At 38.1% G+C, this 21,073-nt stretch overlaps 1 protein-coding gene across 5 annotated transcripts; it reads left to right on the top strand.

Moving 5' to 3' along the window:
* The first annotated feature begins 4,743 nt into the window (after positions 1-4,743).
* LOC105916784 (interferon alpha/beta receptor 2) lies at positions 4,744-19,382 on the top strand. Of its 5 annotated transcripts, none has more exons than XM_021309955.2 (7): positions 4,744-4,903; positions 5,159-5,288; positions 10,273-10,448; positions 12,138-12,298; positions 16,711-16,873; positions 16,988-17,067; positions 18,545-19,382. In XM_021309955.2, exons 1-7 carry the CDS (start codon positions 4,864-4,866, stop codon positions 18,626-18,628), a joined length of 834 nt encoding a protein of 277 aa, XP_021165630.2. In that variant the 5' UTR covers positions 4,744-4,863; the 3' UTR covers positions 18,629-19,382. The 5 variants fall into 5 exon arrangements, with proteins under 5 accessions (XP_021165630.2, XP_021165632.2, XP_021165631.2 ...); XM_021309957.2 differs by having other exon boundaries at positions 4,745-4,903; positions 5,156-5,288; positions 16,716-16,873; XM_021309956.2 differs by having other exon boundaries at positions 4,745-4,903; positions 5,156-5,288; positions 16,716-16,873; positions 16,988-17,102.
* The last annotated feature ends 1,691 nt before the right edge of the window (positions 19,383-21,073 follow it).

Raw genomic sequence — 21,073 nt, 5'->3', positions numbered from 1 at the left:
AAAAATACTTCACTACAGTACTTTGTATATAGTATATTTTGGAGTACTTTACACTTTTCTCGAGTACAAAATTTTTGATTACTTTTACTTCACTATATTTCTAAACTTAATTGCATACTTTTACTCCAATACAGTTTCAATGTTTGGTTTAGTTACTCGTTACAAAGAGAGAGAGAGAAACAAGTGTTTAGACTCCACCTACTGATTGACTGCGACCAAGTCGGGACTTTCCTGGGTTTGTTCATCACCACCAACAGGATAAGAAGCTGGTTCAGTGGTAAAGCAGGTTAAATTAACCTTGTGGTATAGGTAGAGCATCTAATAGCAGAGAGTCCTAATTTTCTCAACTAAATGATACCTGCAGGTGTATCTATTAACAGGTTTACCACTTCCTGTAGGTTAACTAATCCTGGTTTATCACTTCCTGCAGGTTAACTAATCCTGGTTTATCACTTCCTGCAGGTTAACTAAGCCTGGTTTATCACTTAACCGTGTTCTTAGTATACGCCCCCTTTACCTGCACTTGGTTGTGTGGTGGTTGCTTAGCACTGACCTTGCTTGAAGAAGGAAAACTGAAAGCTTACAAAAAGGTTGTATTTTCTGTCTAGACTTGGTCTAAATTTCTCCTGCACTTGGTTGTTTATATTATTTTAAGGGAATTTGACCTTCAAAGTTTACCAAAATCTAAAAAATTTCATTCAAATTGCATTTGCCTTGTTTTACTTTTTACTTTTTATTACATTACTTGAGTACATCTATTTTTACAGTAATTTTCATACTTAAGTACAAGACATTTCAGATAATTTAAGACTTTAACTCAAGTAATATTTCAGTCAGTGACTTGGACTTTTACCAAAGTCATATTTTGGAGAAGTATTTATACTTTTACTTGACTCCGATATTTCAGTACTTTATACAACACTGTGTTCTAGTGGGTCCCGTGGAGGCTCTGACATAAAAGAACAAAGTAAATATGAAATTATTAAAATGCAAAAATTCATACTGTAGAAAGTGATAGAAACATCTACCATGGACAATATTTACGCATTAATTTGTCTGCTGCTTTTTGCCAGCCCTCTCTCCTGGCTTTAACAGATTTTGAGGTGTTCCCTGTCGTTTTAATTAATGACTCAAATTAATCATAACCTTCCATTAAAAGCTTGTGTTCTGCTTGGGAGAAAAACTGTGTGCTGACGCATGAACACGCAGTTATCTCAGATAACTTAATCCAGCCATACTAATCATAAACCACAGGTGTGTTGGAAGAACCCAATTAGCCGGATCATGATTAGCCGGATGAAATCATCTTGGATGTGTCATTTGATCTCAGATGTTTTAAGCAACGTACGAAGAACGGACCCCTGGTCTGCCTCTCTGATTAACGCCCAGGCGGTGGGTTCTGGTGGGCGGCGCTCTGTGGTGGGAACAGATGAAATCTCGGGTGGTGAAGTCAGCACAGGGGATTCAGGGCTGGCGTCTACAAGCTCTAAACGCGGTTTATGGTTAGAAAAAGGGCCGGACGCATCGCCACAGAGCCCACCCACCAGACAATGCACCGTTTGACTCACTTCCATCAGGTTTATGATTCAGGAACATTAAAACAGAAACTAATAAACTTAAAAACAGCTTCTTTCCCAATGCTGTGAAGTCCATCGGCCTCATTTATAAAACATGGTATGGAACCTAGGGGTGGGCGATAAGGACTTTAAATTTTATCTCGATATATCGTGGTACTATTGTGATAACGATAAAACCAAAGATAAAAGAATATTTAGTTTTTTAGGTAACTTTGTGGCTGTGGCGTAATGTCAATTATAACCCCATAAATACAAATGCTGTCCTTCATAAACACACATTTCGAAATGTGCTTCATCACGACAAGATACTGAAAGAAATGTGATTTTTATCACTGAACAGCACACAGTAATGACATTTAATTATAAATTTGTATTCGTTGACATTTATTGATGCTCCAAAGAAACTGAAGCTGAATGTTTGCTTTGTTTTTTATGGTAAATTTGCAACCATTGAGGAAAAAAAAAAAAAGAAAATATGAGAAAAAAGTCTCGGGTAGGAGTTTTTTAAATCAGAGGTAAAAGCATAGATGTTGTTCACATTAAAATAACTTGTTAAAAAGTAAACCTGATGCAGCTTAAAACACCGGATGAGGCGTTGAAAGCTGATCAAATCGTCATTCTGTGGAAGAGGAATGAGACGTCACCACTCAAGATGAAGTGGAGCGCTGCACCTTTTGTCTGTTTATGATGAAGACATTCTATGATTAAAGTCTGATATGGAGCGAAGTTAAACCTTTGAGACCTTTGAAAAGGAATCATGATGCAGTTTGGCTGCAGTTCACCACTTCACCATCTGCGGCGCCAGTTTCCCCGTCTTCAAAACGAGCGCAAGCCTGACCCAGAGCTAGAGCTGCTAAGGGGACCACACTTTTAAATATGTATCTATATATATATATATATATATATATATATATATATATATATATATATATAGATAGATATATATATATATATATAGATCCCAAATTCTGCATGAAACGTGTCGTACGCAGGGTTCTGGCCCCGTTTTGTGCGTACTCAAACTTTAATGAGACACCAGTTCGTAGTCTTGTCCAAACTTGATCCGACTGAGACTTATTTACACTCCTCTCACACGCTAATGTGTTACACACTTATTAACTTCTGCAGGAATGTTGTCTGGTGCGTCCAGGCATCTGTGCTGTATTTTAAACCATTCTGACTGCTATGACTATTTTGACTTGAACATTTAAATCTTGTCACATGCTAAGGAAGCTAAAGATGCTAAGGAAGCTAAGGATGCTAAGGAAGCTAAAGATGCTAAGGATGCTAAGGATGCTAAGGAAGCTAAGGAAGCTAAAGATGCTAAGCTTCTCAGGAAGAGCCATCAGTGCGTTCCACCTGAACATTACGTCCAGTTTTGTGTCTGAGCCGGTGTCTCGTAAAGTTTTATTGTTACATAACCATCAGACTCTTCATTGTTGATGATGGATCTCATGGCGCTCCAGGGGAACATCAAAGACCTGGATATCTTTATAAACCCTCCCTGACTTGTTATCAACAACTCAGTCCCTGACTTGTCTGGAGCTTCATGGTGTGACGCCTCCTGCTTAGGGGTGCTGCACCTGTGGGGTCTTCCAGTAAAGGTGTGTCACACGTCAGGTCATGTGACACTGCACAGGTGACACAGGTGGACCTCATTTCACTAATTATGGGACTTTTTAGGGTGATTGGATGTAGCAGAACTATTTAGGCCAGGGCTCAGCAGCCTTTACAACCCGCCATAAAAGTTACACATCTCTTTGAAACAAGACTTTGTTTTTATAGTATACCACAGGAAATGTGTTTAATTTTTTTTTAAATCAAAGATCAACAGTTTTTATTATTTAACCATCAGTATTTTTTTATGTTGAGGTTTAATACAATTTCTTCAATTGGACATTTGATTTTAATAGCAAATGGGATCAAAATTATGAAAAATCATCCTATTGACAAAAATATGCTTCATTTAAATGTTTTGGTTCAAAATGAATTCAAAATATTTACAGAAAACAAGTCTAAATCCAGCAGTAAAACACGGCAGAGGTCCTGTCATGGTAAGGGATGGTTTGCTTCTTTGGAGATATTGTACACATTTTTGGCATAATTCCAAAAAAAGGTAAAAATAACAACAAAAAAAAACAACAAAGCAACTGGACTTGTTTTCCGTAGTTGAAGACGTTTCGCTTCCTCTCCAGGAAGTAATGTGGAGTACCAAGCTTTATACCATTGGCAATGGTATAAAGGCATTATTTTTGGCATAATAACCATTAAATAAATAATAAAACTATAGTAATTTATCTACACACCATTAGTTTCTTTCTTTCTGGAAATGTTCTGCATATATTGCAGAACTAAATGCATCCTAAAGCTAACAATTTTAAATTACATTTAGAAACACCTTCAGCCAAAGCTGAAAAAGCCACAGGTTGCAGACCCTTGAAGGCACATACTTATTTTCAGGGTTTTTAATATATTTTTGATATATTAATTTAATATATCAATTTGTTTTCACTTTACCAACTTTTTGTGCAGATCCATCACATAAAGTAGGATTATAAAACATTAAAATTTCAGTTTGAAATTTAACAAAATAGGTGAAAAGCCAATGGGGGTAAAGTACTTTTGCACGCGTCTGTGGTATAATAGGCTTATTCATGTAAACCCTGTCATTTTTTTTTTTATGTGTATTTCTTTGGACATGCCTGGACTTGGATGTCGGTGTCGACGCCACACAGTTTCATCTGTGCGCTTCAGGATCCTTTTCATGGGCAGTGATTCATATGTCAGAGTTAAATGGTTTAAATTTAACAACACTGATCACAGAGGTCAGAAAACCGGGTCAGAATAGACAAAAGTTTAAACAAACACCCTGACATTCTGCCAGATTACCTGGATCAGGAACATCTGAGCAGATTACCTGGATCAGGAACGTCTGAGCAGACTACAGGAACATCTGGAGCAGAGGAGTTTAAACAGAGATAAACAGGGTGGTGACCAGGACTGACCCTGCGGGGTTAAATCCTCCGCCTCTGCCGTAGAAAGTGTCGGAGCTCTGAGCAGAGGCAGTGCTCACTTTCACCGGCGTCCGTTCAGGCTGCAGACACACAGGGAGGGACTTCTCAGGAAACTGAAACTTTGTGTGACAGCAGTCATTTCCCAACCCCCGCACCTTCACCGCCCCCCCATCACCTCCTCTCTATATGCTCTGCGCTCTGACACAAAAACAAAGCGTCTGTGGCTGCTGCGAGGTCTAACCCTGAGCCGGCAGACCGTCTATGGAGGGACGATGGGGCTGTGGACGCTGCTTCTCCTGCATTTCCACCTGGGTAATGTCACCTGCCTTCACAATCACAAGGCGTCTGCGGATACTCAGACGTTAAATTAGGTTAAATTAGCTCAGATGTGTTCATATTTATCTGTTTTATTGGCACTTATTTGTGTGTTTCCTCTGTTTTTCCACCTGTATGGCGTGCCGCAGGGCCTCCCGCTGCAGGAAGTCTCACCAGAAATTGACTCTGTAGTCTTGCAGGTTTTTTTTTTTTAAAGACTCGTCTCCTGTTGTCTCCGTCCCTCTGCAGCAGTTTGCGTTTGCCTCCCGGCGCCGTCCAACGTTTCCATCTCCTCCTACAACATGGAGCACATCCTCAGGTTCTCGCCGGGCCCTGGGACGCCGCCGGACGCCCTCTTCACGGTTCAGATCTCCAACTCCAGGTACCACAGCGGCAGCTTTTCCATTTACCTCTAAACTGCTCCTCATCTTTGTCACATGTTGCACCTTTTGTTCTCGTTAGAGAATCAGAGGAGCCAATGGGATCCAATCTCACAGGAACTGCTTAACAATGCAAAAACAATTTGTGATTTACTTTCTTTACGCATGTCAGCTCCTCCTGATTTTAAAAACAGGTTAAAAAATGTATTAAAAACCCCTAATTTGTAGATACTTGGAGTTTGCAGACTCCCAGTCCGGCTCAGTTTTGCTGTTTAAACCTCCTGTGTTGCTGTTGCACCGTCAGTTGCCAGGTAAGATAGGCGGGGAAGGTTCTTACCTGAGCCAAACGCTGGACGCTTCTCTTCTGCTTCTTCTGTTTCCCATCCGTCCCTCGTTTGGTTCTGGTACGCCAGAAAGCGCTTCTGTCACGTACATCGTACCATAAACGACACCAGGAAGTCCACATGTCTCCATAATTCAGCTTTTATTCTCACAGTGTTTAAAGTTCTGCTTCAGTAAAAGCTGTTTTTCCTACGGACGGTGCCATGTTTTTTATTTTAAAACATTTATGCTACAGGAGAAAGCAGTGGGAAAAACTGCTATAATATAATTTACAGCAGAAACACAGTTAAATGCTCAAACAACTCCCTACATAACCTCACTAAATTTAATTGATACCTTTTATCGTCTTCTGTAGCTTATACCAGTACCGACTTTAATGATTTTGTTTGTGTTTAACACAGAATCTTGTGCTTAGAGGGTATATTTTAAACCCGTATGAAAATAACACACATTAGATAATTTGAACAACCTCCATGCAAACCGTCTCATCTCTTCGTCCCCAGTTATTATCCAGGAGTATACCAGCTCCCAGTTATTGGAGGGACTCGTCATGATAACCATTTATTCTGGGGTTTATTCAGTGTCTGGTTCTTTTATTGACCGGCAGCTTCTTCTGTCCAATATTAATCCACCATCGGTGAATATTTGGGCTTAAAGCTGCTCGGGGTGCGTTCCAACTCTAGAGGAATCTCACTTCTCTGCCTCCCTGGGAAAGCTTCCTCTGGGCTGTTGGAGAAAAGACTCCGACTGATCGTTGAACCTCAGATTTGAGCCGTGCACCGAGGGGATGGAGGAGCACGCTTCTCTACTGCTTCGTGCATCTGGAGACGGTTTACAAACTTGTTTCCAGGGTTTTAATAGCGGGTATGGGGGGCTTTTTAGTGCAATTCTTGCATTGCTGCTTCCGCATGCTTGGCCATAAAATCCACACTGTGAAAAGGGAACTAAAAGTAGGTAAAATCTTTTTAAGATTTGGATATTTTTTATTGATTTGAGCAAGTAAATCAGACTATTTGCCAATGGAATAAGAATTTCTACCCCTTAAAATAAGATAATTAGACATCCTGCACTTGAAATAAGATGATGGAGATGAATTGTTGTTATTTTAAGTGCAGAAATCTGATTCCATTGATTTACCAGCTCAAATCAATGAAAAATACACTAATTCCAATGGGAATGTCTCGTCCCTCAGCGATGTGGGGATGGAACGACAGACTCAATTTACCGGTCCGTCTACGTTCCAACCCTCGCTCTGTTATCTGAGAGGGGGGGGGGGGGGGGGCGTGAGGCATGTCCCACTGGGAGGAGACCCAGAACTGGCTGGAGGGACTTTACATCCTGTGTAGATGACCCCATCTCAGATAAGGGAAGACGATGGCCGGATGGATTTTATACATATATTCACCTCAGAGTTTGTTGGTATATTTATCAGGAATCCATTTGGGGCGTTTCTTGCATGCACAGCACATCTCTGATGATATAATTCAGGTATTCTGTTGATGATCTCCATCGAGTCTGTTTCCCTCAAACCAATCATCGAGGATCAACCCAGAATAATGAATCTGCCTTCGCTCGATCTTTAACTCTTCAGTCAAATCCAACACCAGTCTGTGTAACCGGGTGAAAATGCATGATGCCTAAAATTGGTTAACCTGACTCTCACCAGATGTATGTCGCTCCGCCTAGCTCCACTTACATCCATCTGGGACATCTCCATAGGAATTGTCTTTATTGAAGGCTGGGCCTTATCAAAAATCCTTGCATATGATTGGATAAGCCACTTGTCTGTCATCTTTATCAACGTGCTATTTCAACCACTCACACCGCAGCTAACCCGTGGGGGGAAGAGAGGCGGCAAAGCGCCGCAGGTCGGAGTCGATCCTGGGCCGACCGCGTTAAGGACTAAAGGCCTCCTAATATGGTTCGTGCTAACCGCTAACAGCTAACCGCTCAGGGGCGCGTCTGCAGTAGCCTCGTGAGACCATCCTGATCTTGCGAGCTTTCAAGGTTTCACTCGCAGATCAGTCTGGCTACTTTCCGTTAAAGAAAATTTGGAGCCGTTCACCAAACGAACGTCCAATCAGCGTTGGCTTTGAGGCGGGTTGAGGTGTGACGCAACGAGAAGCGCGACAGTTCAGTCTAAAGAACATGGCGGCTTCAGCCGATGAAACTAGCGTTAGCGTGGCTATCGAGCAAGTTTTATCAGAATTACAGAGTATTTCTCTGCTGAGCTAACGAGCCTTTACCTGCAGCAGCAAGAGTAGCTTGGCTTGTGGTTGTGTTTTCGTCGTTGCTCATAACAGAGCGACGACGAATCTGATTGGTTCATTTGGCCCGTCTATCACCAACATAGGCCAATCAGCTAACCAGTATTTTCGCCCCTTCCCAAAATTACTTCAACGGAAGGTTTCCAGATGGATATGCGAAGCAAATCTATCTGGCGGAGTCAGGTAACGTCTGCAGCGGACCCGCCCTGGAAAACAAAACTTGCCAAATCCGGTCTGGAGAAGGGTGAAAACATGGTTTCCACCACCAAAAGCCTTCAGAGGCGTTCTCTGATGTTCTTTTAATGAAACAATATTAGGTAGATTGGACAACACGGAAGAAATAGCAGCATCAATGTTAACGCTTGCTTCCTCGATGCGAGCCGCCATTGCTATCAAAACAGTCTCACGTCATGGTCGCGTCTCCACTACGTCACATCTATGAAACTCCAGCCCTGCGTCCTGATTGGCCAGACCATAAAATTGGTTGGAGAAATCACGGTTCCTGCACAGAAAAATGAGCTGAAATGTCTGGTTTTGTTTTTTAGGTCAGAAATCAGGAAGTTGAAGACAGGAGCTAAACTTTTTAGGTTTTTAAAAACGCGCTACATCTCATTTAGACTTGAAAAAGATTATTGGCATCATTTAAAAAAAACATGACAATTTTATATTGTTGACTTCAAGTCACTTTCCAGCAAAAGAAAGATGTTTTTCTCCACGTTTTGCCTTTATTTCTGTTGACCCAGGTGCATTAGCAGGAATTGGTGATAGGATTTCTTGTTTTTCCTTTTTCTAAACCTTAAATGGCTGGATTGCTGCACATAAACAGTGAAAAATTAAACATTACAAAGTGGGAACAGCTCACCTCAGCTGTCTTTAGAGAGAGAAACGCTGAAACCGCTGAGTACTTTTAAATTAAATATTCTGCTACGGCAGGAAAAAAAAGTGTATAATAGGTGTTTCTCATTCAGTTATTGCTTTGAAATGATAAAAAAATAACAGGATGAGTCAAATCTTGATTGAGTTTTTTTTAAGCTGACACTTGATGCATGTATCACCAGGTGTTACAACTGAGGTTTGTGAGCTTTTTTCTACTCGGTTTTGGTTTCAGCCAATCAGCGATCAGCAACATCACAGGTGGTTTCCGTCACCTTGGGCAATCCGGTTTATTTAGACGGCACAGTTTCAAGAAAACAAACCATTTCAAGGCCATCTAGACTGTTACCAGAAAACTTTGGTCCATTTTATACAATTATAATCCAGAAAATTTACATTCAAGTATTTAAGATCTATTTCAAATCCAGTTAAGTCCAACTATATTCATTTAATCTCAACATCAATGTGTGGTAATTCCCGCAATTCCACATTTAAGGGAAGATTTAAGATCAAGAGTCAAACTGACTGAACTGATTCTTTAGAGCCAGAGACTTTTTTTTATTTACTGCAACTTTTGAATAAAGATCCAAAAGTTCAAAATAAGAACCAGGTTGATGATTTAGATTCACAGAAGTTGGGTTTTTTTGTGTCAATTTGAAAATCAACACAATCAATGTGTCTATAAATAAAGAAATTTGGTGATCGGAGTCTTTAATTGTTAAATAGCCTTATTTAAATTATTGGGCGATGTCATCGTGTTGTTTTAGTTCGTTAGGACAGCCAGCGCTGATCTTTAAATTCAGCTCAGGTTTTACCTCCAAACATTCACCAGTTATTTTTTTTCAGCACATTTTAACCCTCAGTCACCAGATGGAGGACGAGATTCAGCCAAACATGTGACCGAGGGTCAGATTAGGAAGTGGTTCGGAGAAAAACAACACCGCTTTTTCCAGAATTAAGAAAGTTCCTTAATGTTTGGGTTTTGTTTTTATAAATACTTCTAAAATGTGTAATAATCTGCAGCAATAAGCAGGTAAAACACATTTTCTTTTGTGAATGTGGGATAATCTGTGCCGCGCTGCAGCTAATGAAACATTATTAAACCTGGTGGAAAGCCCAAGATGGATTTTTGTGGAAGTAAATGCAAACAAATATGTGAACGGCTACATTTTCACAGAGCTGAATAAATGTATAAACCCCTAATTAGACTGGGATGGGTCTGAATTAGTTATTTGTACATTAATCATCTCTGTTAAACATCCTTTTGTGTAAATTAGGCATAAAGTCAATAACTCAATTAAATATGGCATTATTTCTCCACAGAGCAGTTCATAAGTTTCATTTTTGTTTCTGGAAGTTTCTTTTGACTAAGCGCTTTTCTCTCTGAGCGATAGTGAAAGTCTCATAGAGAGTTTCCTGCGTCTGCCTTCATGACACACGAATACCTGCAGGGGCGACAGGCTGCTCCCTCCTGCCGTCTCACTGCCTTTCTGTCGCCCTGTAGGAGGCAGCGGTGGAAAACCGTGGCCGGCTGCCAGGAGCTGACGGCCGGACAGACGTGCAATCTAACCGAGAAGCTAAAAGACGTGTGGGACCTGTACACGGCCCAGGTCCGAGCCTCCAGAACCAACCAGACCTCCCAGTGGACCAGAACCAGGGAGTTCCAGCCTCTGACAGACAGTGAGGGTCCAGCAACACTGACAGAACCTCATGATGAGACCTTAAACGTTATAAAGCAGGAAACATCAGACAGCCCGCTGTGGCGCTCATTTTTACGCCATTAGATCCGTTTATACGTTTATAGGATAAGATTATTACTTATAACGTTATTTTACAGACTGGCATAAATTACTGCCTATTTAATAAAAACAAATCAACAACAAAAAAAACATCAATAACTGCGTCATAATGTTGAAAATATACATTATGTTTAATAAAAAAAATAAAAACCACTACATTTTAAGGCATATACTTTAGTTAACATAATAACTGTTGGACCACAGTAATCTGGATAATTTTAAATGTTTACAGCATATATACAGGTTAGTATGAACTTTACATGTTTTTCCTAATACTTCTGCATCATTAATCATAAATGGGACAGCTAGGGAGCTATATACATCTATCTATCTATCTATCTATCTATCTATCTATCTATCTATCTATCTATATATATATATATATATATATATATATATATATATATATGTGTGTGTATGTATGTATGTATATGTGTGTGTATATATTATATTATATATACATCTACATGTGTATATAATATAATATATATGTATATATATAATCTAATAATATATATATGTAATATAATATATTCTAATACATACATATGGTGAATGTAATATGTGCTATATATATTTATATATATATATATATATAAAATATATATATATATATATATATATATATAACAAAAAAACACATCAATAACTGTGTCATAATGTTGAAAATATACATTATGTTTATTAAAAAAATAAAATAAAACATCACTACATTTTAAGGCATATACTTTAGTTGACATAATAACTGCAGGACCACAGTAATCTGAATCGTTTTAAATTTTTACAGCATATATACAGGTTAGTATGAACTTTACATGTTTTTCCTAATACTTCTGCATCATTAATCATAAATGGGACAGCTAGGGAGCTATATATATATATATATATATATATATATATATATATATATATATATATATATATATATATATATATATATATATATAGATATATAGATGTGTGTGTATATATATATAGATGTATATATATACATCTATATATATATATATATATATATATATATATATATATATATATATATATATAAAATCTAATAATATATATATGTAATATAATATATTCTAATACATACATATGGTGAATATAATATGTGCTATATATATATATATATATATATATATATATATATATATATATATATATATATATATATATAGTGTATGTCAGATTATTATGTGTAGATCTATTGTGTCAAACCATTTCTGCATAATTTCCTTGTTTATAAACAAGGTTTGAATATAATTAGACCAGAATTTGAGTCCGATTTTCTTCCAATCACTCGTTTAATGAGTAAATTCAACTTAAATGCTGACATTTTAAATGCAATTTGAAGATAAAAAGTTAATTTTCACATATGATCTTTATCTTTTTAGCTTCAGTGTTTTGTACATTACCAGCAATATTTTTCATCCATTCAGTCAAATTAAACTTCGTTAAACATTGATTTCATGTTTACAGCTGACTAAAAAAAACAAAGTTAGGATTTAAGTTTTTGACCATTTTTGACCCGGCGGATCAAACTGAGAGTTTTCTGTCGTTCTTCCCACAGCCGTGCTGGGACCTCCTGACTTTTCTGTCTCTGGATGCGGGAACTGTTTGATCCTGCAGATCCGAGATTCCTCGTGGAGCCGCTTTGATCACAACGTGCAGCTGAAGAATCTCTACTGGGAAGTCGAGTTCAATGTGAAGAGAACGAGAGACGGTGCCGAGGTGAGAGTTGCTGACGACAGTCATCTCCACAGGCTCCCTCCTGTTTTCCTGGATGTGAAAATGCTGCAGGGGTCCCTCAGGTGCATCGATGCTCTGTGAGGAGCAAATAAAAGCCCAGCTGCTGTTTGTAATTGTTCTGAGTCTTTTTAAACGATGCAGAGCAGTTTTTGGCCCAAACAGGAGCTGAATGAAAGCAGAACGAGTGAAATCCTATGATTACAGAAAATAACATGCGATAAATTAAATATGTTAGACGTTTGAGCTTTTTCCATATATTTTTGGAAAATATTGAGCTGCATAGAAACATAAACTTATGCACCAAATTTAACCTGATTATTCCAGAAACTGGTCATTTAGACCCTTCACCACTTATTATTTTACATATTTCAGTGTTTCATACCCATCATTACCACACAAGTCATTCTGCACCATCAATTATTTCATTAATTTGTACTTGGTGTGATAGCCGATGATTTAAAGTAATTCTCTATAATTTATCCGTGGTCTGCTGCCGTAAAATGTGGTTACAGCTGAAAATGTTTCACACTATATGAAGTTAGTTGGATTTGGATTAATGAAGTTAATGGATTTCCTTGGGATTTTATTTTAGAAGTAGTTACGTTATTTATAGTTTTAAATGTTTTTTAAATTGAGTTTCTTGGTTAAATCTTATGTTATGATTTCTATGCATTTTGTTTTTGACTCTTTTATTTTGGTGGGGTTCTTTTTCCTCCTTGGTTTGTTGTTGCTTCTGAGTTGTGGTCAAGCTTTCTCTGTGTTTATCAGCCCTCTTAGGCAGATATCTGGGAAAACAAAAAAACATTTTTATGCTTTCTGGCCTTTCTTCCACAAAACAATTTCATTTTACGTCACTTAAAACAGTTATTTATGAAAACTTTGGCCAAAGGAGAGAATTTGATAAGAAAAAACCCACATTGTGTTTGTGCGTGTACATGGAAAACAGGTTTAGGCAAATAATGCAGCGCTGACATCACAGGTGAGACCATTGTTACTGACTTGGTTATGCAGTGGAGAATTAGCAATTAACCAATCAGAACATATTTTTGATTTTAAAACCATGTTTTTTCTCATTATTTATCAGAAAAGATTTGGAGCGCCCAGACATACCTACATAAAAACAGAATTATTTAATTTTTTTTATTATATTACATTTAAATTTTAACCTGTCACACAAAATTTCTCTATTGGCTCCTTTATATTCCAGCTACAATCTCCTTGCATCAACCTGCAGCTGCGTGTTGAATAAAGAAACATGAAATAAAGAGCAAAAAAATTTATTTGTGTGTGTTCCAACTTCAATAACTAAAAACTGGTCACCATAACACCACACTGGACTTCTTAGTTTAAAAATTTAAAGTGCATCTAATTTAATTTGAGTATATTTTTTAGGTGTTCTTTTAATTTTGGGGTTAATAGAAGTTTAGCCTTCAGTGTTTGACTTCTCCATATTTGTTTTGTCAATGTTTGTATTTTCAATGTTTGACTTTTCAGTGTCTAATTTTTCAAAGCCAAATCTCTTTTCCGATGTCATTGCAAGTGATTTTTTTCAACGTTTTTATTTGTTAAATCTTTGATTTTACAATGCCAAATCTCTTTTTAATATCGCTGCAAGCGGTAACTGGTTTAGCTCCATACTCCAATACGTTGAGATGCAAAGGAGAAGGAGCATCCGGAGGTCAGCAGTTTTACACCATTTACCTCCAAATACAATTCAATTTCAATTAAATTTTATTTATATAGCGCCAATTCATGAAACATGTCATCTCGAGGTACTTTACAAAGTCAAAATCAATCATATTATACAGATTGGTCAATACGGAGTCTGATTGGCTGATGTAGCTTTTAGCTTTGCGGTACGCGGTCCCCCCGTGTGTTTGGCATGTTTAAAACAACGGTCAGTGGTGTATTTGTGCGGGTTCATGTGAACAAAAACTTTTCTGAAAACGTTCCCGTGTATTATTTTAAAAACAATGTGGTTTGTTTTATAGAGATCAGGCTACGTGGGAACAAGGTATCAGTCTTCTTACTCAGCTGCTCAGCTCTCCTCTGTTTAAACTCGTTTCAATTAATGATTTTTCTGTGCGCATTTTGAAGTATCGCATTATCTATGATGAAAAACAGCAAAATTCTAAATTCTTTATGGTGGTTCCGAAAAAGTGATGCCACTTGCCGAATAACTTCCTATGTAGCGCACCTCCACCTCACATGACCGATCAGCTGTTTTCGCTGTCGCCGTCTTTCCTGATGTTTCCTTACTGGGCCTAAAAACAAAAACAAGGCTGGAAGCAACATCAGTGATTTTCCTGTCTCTGGACGGCATGTAGTTCGAAATAATGGAACAATTACAACTTGGACATCTCTTCATTTTTCTCACATGTGTGCTCCATGCTAGTTCATAAGTACTTCCTGTTTATTGCAGCCATGCGTAACATCGGCTTCTGACAAAATTACGCTTTGAGTAGCCTAATTTTCTTTTTGCTTTTCATTTCTGCAACATTTTAAAAGTTTGCTCAAAATTGACACAACACTCAGCAAAAATCTCCTCCTCAGTGTTTAAGCTGCCTGGTTTTCTTTGTTCCTCGCTGGATTCTTCTGTTGCGCTCAGTCAAGTTTCACTTCCTGTTCTTTTTTATGCCACTTTACCTTTTTTCAGGTTAATCACTAAATCCTCTTCTCCATTATGTACCTGCCACTGAGTTATCTGAATTTGTGTCTATAACAACCACCATTTATAATAGTAAGACTTTTGGAGTATGTTGGCTCATCTATAGACAGATGATTTTGCTCTTTATTAAATGACTCAAGCAGTCAGATTAGGCGGGGAGCATCTGTAAGGGTTAATTTTAAGGTTTTGCCGTAGATTTACAATTTAATTTAGGTCTGTACTTTGACTGGGCCATTAACGGTTGACATTTCTAGGGAATGAGGCATGCACGCCTTAAAGATGCTTCTCCAACACACCTGAAACTCGTTAGCAGGCCTATTTATTGCTGATCTGTAATGCCAACAGATATACTTACAATTTTCTGGATAATTTAAAACAGATCAAACAGACAACTTGTTGTTTTATCGTTTTTAGGCGATCGGATGTGGAAAATGTGCTCACAGAAATGGCCGAGCAGATAGAAAAAAAAAAAACAGCAAATCAGTTTGGTTCAGTATATGCTGACATGATACGGAATAATGAAGCCGTCTAAACTGTGACCGCAGGTTCTATCTTTACTGCAGAGGTTTGAAACCTATAACCCGTGCGCTTGGATGAAACCGCAGTTTCTTTGCTAGATAAACTGAAACTGAACTTCCAGTTTCTCTCTTCGGCTCCCTGAAGTGCGCAGATGAGCCGTTGTGCAGCAGGAAGTGATGCACAGCAGCATTTCCCTGTAATTTAAAACGTTTCACGGGAAACACAAGAAACTCATCGTAAAAGACAGACTTTTTATTTTTTTATTAACAAACTATAACTGTGTTTTGTTTAATGCACTCTTTAAGGAATAATTTTCTGCTTATATTCCAAGGACTTTGAGGATAACTGCATATTCTGGAAATTTGACTTAAATCTGTTCATTATCGATTATTGTTCAGTGAAATTACCCAAAACTACAAAAATGTCCCCCGTAGACAATAATATGAAGGAAGAGCGAAGCGAGCCCAGTTTGAAGCTCCATGTCTCAGACACACTTTACAGCTAAAACAGCGAAAGTTGGACTTCAATTAAACAGAATTGGCATTTTGATACTTTCTTATAGTTTTTTACATAATCACGATTTATGTTTTATGGTGATTTTGAGATTTTACCAGCAACGTCACACATTTTACATTCTGACTCTAAAATATTTGAATCCTTTTTTTAATTATTATTATTATTATTATAATTCTTTGAATCTTTATTTCCAATCTAGGGTTTGTGATCAATGATCTGGAATATTTCCGGCATTAAACACCATAAAAACATAAAAGTTTGCGTGCGTGACCACCTGATTGTCCGGCCACTCTCGGTTAAAGAATTACCTTAATGCACCTAAAAGTTTTCACACGGTGACCTTCTGTTGAGGCTTAAGTTCGTGTCTGACGTCCAGCCGGCTTCCCAGAAACGGAGGAAATCGGCATCACAATCATGAGCTCCGTATTTTCTCCATCTGGGGTTTTTAGATTACTCATCTTCTTCTTCTGTTTTACAGTAATTAAGTCATCTAGCGTCTTTTTGCAGTTTCTTCTTCTCTATTTTGCTTATCTCCTCCTCCACAGTCCTTTTTCTGATATCTTATTTACCGGAGTTTAATGGTCGAAGGGATCTGGATCTGTTTTGGTCCATTTTCCTGTTTTGGGTTTTGGTTGCGTTGGTTTCCTGTTCTGGAAAATGACCTCTGACCTCTCTGACGTCTGTGTTTCAGTTCAGACTGAAGCTGCCCTACGAGCAGAAGAGCGTGATCTCCCACCTGCAGCCCGGCGTCGAGTACTGCGTCTCCGCCTCCTTCACGTCCATCCTCAACCACAACGCCGTCTCCAGCGAACGCCGCTGCGCCTTCACCAGTCCTCCTCCGCCCCGACACACCTGTAAATATTTACCTGTTAGCGTCAGGAACGCGGCTGCATGCTGGATTTATGCTTGTTTATGCAATGTTTATGAAATGCTTTGGGAATCTGACTTGTCTCCTGCTTGGCTCTCAGTGTTGCTGGTCCTCGGCCTCGTCGGGGGGTTCTCTCTTGTGCTGGTCCTGGTCGTGTGTCGGGTCATCTTCAGAAATAAGGTGAGCTTGGAATTACTGAGACGACGCCTGAGCAGGTCAGTTCACACTGAGAACGCCTTGTTGGCAATGAATATGTTGGTCTTTTTTTTATTTAAAGAGCGAGCAGAGGTGGCCGGTCTCTGGTCCGCTGACAGGAGAGACCGGATCCCTTTGCTTTTGCTCCGGCTCGTTGCTTTCAAGGCCAGAAATACGAACCGCTACAAGCTAAATTACTCTGCATGGATCCAGTATATTGTCTTCTGGAGCTAGACGTAGATTTTAAAGGTTAAAGGAACTCAGAACTCTGCGGGGGGACTATTTGTCCCGCCTGGGGACAGCTTGGGGTCCCCCAGAATGAGCTGCAGGATGCCAGGGGTTCATGGCTTGTGAGCCGATCTCAGATTAGATCAGGGGTGTCAAACTCATTTTGGTTGAGGGGCCGCATACAGATTAATCTTATCTCTAAAAGGGCCACACGAGTAAACTCATTGCAAGATTAAATAGAACTAATAAATGTGGACTTGTTGTTGATTTTTATATTAAGTTAATTTCACTTTTACACAATATATTATGAATAACCTCAGCGTTTTTAAGAAAAGTATGTGCAATTTCAACAATACTTTTACTCAGTTAAACATTTACTTGTGCATTATGCATAAGAACTGATCACAGTGATTACAATGTTGAAAAACATTTATTCACATTTTTTGGAACTTAAAAACACTGTCCTGCATGACAAAATACATCAAAAAGATAAAAATTAAGAAATGATTTGAATTTTTCCACACCTGAAGCTTAATCTGCTAATTAAAACACAGCGCCCCTCGTGGACAATATAGGAACTACATATTTTCAATTAAACAAAGTACATGTTTTTTTCAATAATTGTTTTATCATTCTCTTCCTTTTATCTTGTCCACTTGTGAAAGTCAAATCTGATGAGCTCTTTGTGGCATCTTATTGCCACATTGCCAGACAGGACACTGGGGAAAAAAAAATTTAATTAATTAATTTATTTATTTTTATATATAATGATAATGCATTTAGCCACAGGGCCGGACTAAATTGTTCGGCGGGCCAGATCCGGCCCGCGGGCCGTATGTTTGACACCTCTGGATTAGAGGAAGACTATGGATGGGTGGAAGAACAGGCTGGACTGCACCAGAACTTGGTTAATCTCAGGTCCAATAAAGTCTGTGTAACTGGACTAGGTTGGAGTTAATTCATTCTCAGCTTGGTTTAACGGGTTTGGATTTGCCTTAATTGCGTAATTTATTCAGAATAAATTGGACATCGTTATACTTTGATCACAACGGGCTTGACTCGGGTTCTACCAGACTGCATTTAATCAGATGTTTAGTCGAATTCACTTTTTTTTGCACATAATGGAAACGGAACAGAATAGTAAATCATTTTATTGTAGAATGAAGTAAAATTCTGCATTATCTACAATGCAGGATTATGTTATGATCTTTATTAAATTAATGTTCTTCTGCAGGTTCAAAAGCACCAAATTCCCTGCATGAAGTTCACGTCGCAGCCCTACAGCTGCCTGATGACGTCTCTAAACGAGGAGGACTGACTTCTGAGCTTTAGGAGCCGGCAGAACCAGAACCAGAACCTGGGCTCCTTTTCTGTCGTCTTCTGGACGGACTCATTTTAATTAAATGTATGCTTTAATATTTGAGTTGAACTCAGGATCTATAACCTCCTCACCCGCCTCAGGGGATCTTAAACAGTCAGTGTAAAATAATGATTTATTTTGGTTCTTTGTGAAAATGTGTTGTTGTTGTTTTTTTCCACTTATTGAAGTTATTCGCTATCATTGTGATTTTTAAACAACGAATAACATAATTAGCTCTTCTCTGTGATGTGACATCTTGGTTTGGTTGGTTTGAATGTGTGCAGCATCTGGAATCAAAATGTTTTTTTGTTTGCAACAGACATCTGAATTTAATTTATTGTTTTTAAGTCAGACAGCCTCTGTTTGAGCGTTCTGAGACTTTCTGCAGGGATCAGCATCTGTAAATGAATCGTTTTTGCAGCCGACTAACAGGAAGCTGCTGCAGAGGGAAGAAATAACTAAACTGGATGAATAATCCGACTATATTTCCACTCAGGTACACAGTCTGAGCAGATTCTGATGAAACTGAGATCTGACCAGATAGAAACGGGTCTTTAAAACTGAGAAAATGTGTTTTATTTGCTCTCAGCAGCGACTCCTCAGGCCGGTCTGTCCGGGAATGAATTTCTGAGCCTTTTCTTTGTCTATAAATATAAGAATGTGCAACATAAATTGTCTATTTTTCTATTCAGCATTAAATATATGTATTGTACTTTTTTCTCATAATTTACTGGCATTAATAGGGGCTTCTTTGAAATCTTATAGAAAAGCCAAATTATATTAGTGATAAGAATATAATTATCTAGGTAATTACGGACGGTATTGGACATTTTATAGATCTATATTTAAAGAAAAGGACCAGATGGGTTTAATGTTTTTGTTTAATACCGCTTAACTAATTTACTGCTGATGTGAAGTCAAATAGGACAACCAACCTTCCTTGTGTAGAATATTTTTATTTTTAATATAAATGATACTTTATAATCAGTGTTGACATTATAAGATGACTTAGAGCAATCAAAACTCAATATTCAGCTTCTCAGGACATGTGAATTTTAAATAAGATTAAAAAAAGGGTTTTAAATTTTCAAATGATATTACGTAATCTACATAATTATAGGCGAACAGTCATTTAAATCCTTCACGAGGATAATAAGCCCATAGGGTCACTGCTACAGAATCTGGCTGTTCACAGATGGCTGTATCTGGTCATATTAGCAGAAAGTTGAGTGGAAGGAAAAAGTGTGGTTGGAAGATAACTGCTGCCTTGACAGCGTTGTGATGTTTTTAGGGGAATTTCAAAAGACGTAGACCGCAGGTGGAGTCAGAACGTCCACACACAGACAAATATCCAGAACAGGAGCTTCAGCGGTTCTGGAGCAACCTGGACCTCCTGTACGTCTGAAGAAAGCCTCCACGCCGCTTTGCTCTGATGAAGTCAGTCATGTAGAGGGAACCCTGACCAGATACAGAACACAGACTCGTTTTTCACTGAGCCCACGTCCCATTTTAAACTGAATTTTGTTAATTTTTCATAAACCGTCAACAAAGATCCATCGTCGTCTTCTCCCCGGCCGTCATTCAGTCTGTCCAGCGTTCGTCCATAAAAACAGGAACGATGAAAACCTGCCAGTCTGGATAGTCAGTATCTCTGCTGTGGAACTGAGAACGCGTAACGGCACCGTGGCAACCAAAAAAGATGAAAAAACATAAATACTCATTGTTTTTTTGTCTTATTTTTATTGCTGTAGCCCTTTTATTTTTCTCTATCATAGAAAGTACAACTGGATCACTGCCAGAGGTGGGTGGTAACTAGTTACATTTACTCAGTTACATTTATTTGAGTAACTTTTGAACAAAATTTACTTTTAGGAGTTAGTTTTACTGCACTGGACTTTTTACTTTTACTTAAGTAAATATTATTACTCAAGTATCGCTTCTCTTACTTGAGTAAAACTTCTGGCTACTGTACCTGCTGTGAGTAACTTAATGAATAAAGAACCAAAAATGCACCAGAGACAAAAACCTGAAGTTAATGTTAAAGTGAGACAAGCTTTATTATTTTAATGTTATTTTTTACCTGCTGACCTCATTGAGCCATTTGGAGGTCAGATGAACGTTCAGTAAACAACGGATATTGTTATTAGAAGTACTTTATAAACATACAGTTTATACATTAACTGCTGTATTACTTTCAAGTTTAATGTTGAAGCAACGATTTAGAAAATATTTGCATTTTTGTGTTTAAAATACCAAAATTTGCACATAACCTTATATTTTTGTCTGTACGATTACATAATATTTAATTATTAAATCATCAGCTGTAATGATTAGATACTAAGTACTTGAGTATCCTTCTTACTGAATACTTTTTTACTCTTGAGTAATATCTTGGCTGACTAC

This window comes from Fundulus heteroclitus, unplaced genomic scaffold (assembly GCF_011125445.2).
Source record: "Fundulus heteroclitus isolate FHET01 unplaced genomic scaffold, MU-UCD_Fhet_4.1 scaffold_53, whole genome shotgun sequence".
NCBI lineage: Eukaryota > Metazoa > Chordata > Actinopteri > Cyprinodontiformes > Fundulidae > Fundulus > Fundulus heteroclitus.
Note: the sequence above shows the minus strand (reverse complement) of the source record. Positions and strands in the feature narration are given on the sequence as shown.

Bases quoted from the DNA above. Each gene is read 5' to 3' on its own strand.
- LOC105916784 (XM_012851404.3), top strand. From the start codon at position 4,864: ATGGGGCTGTGGACGCTGCTTCTCCTGCATTTCCACCTGG. The intron at 10,449-12,137 runs GTGAGGGTCCAG...TTCTTCCCACAG, and splicing joins GTTCCAGCCTCTGACAGACA to CCGTGCTGGGACCTCCTGAC. The intron at 17,068-18,544 runs GTGAGCTTGGAA...GTTCTTCTGCAG, and splicing joins GGGTCATCTTCAGAAATAAG to GTTCAAAAGCACCAAATTCC.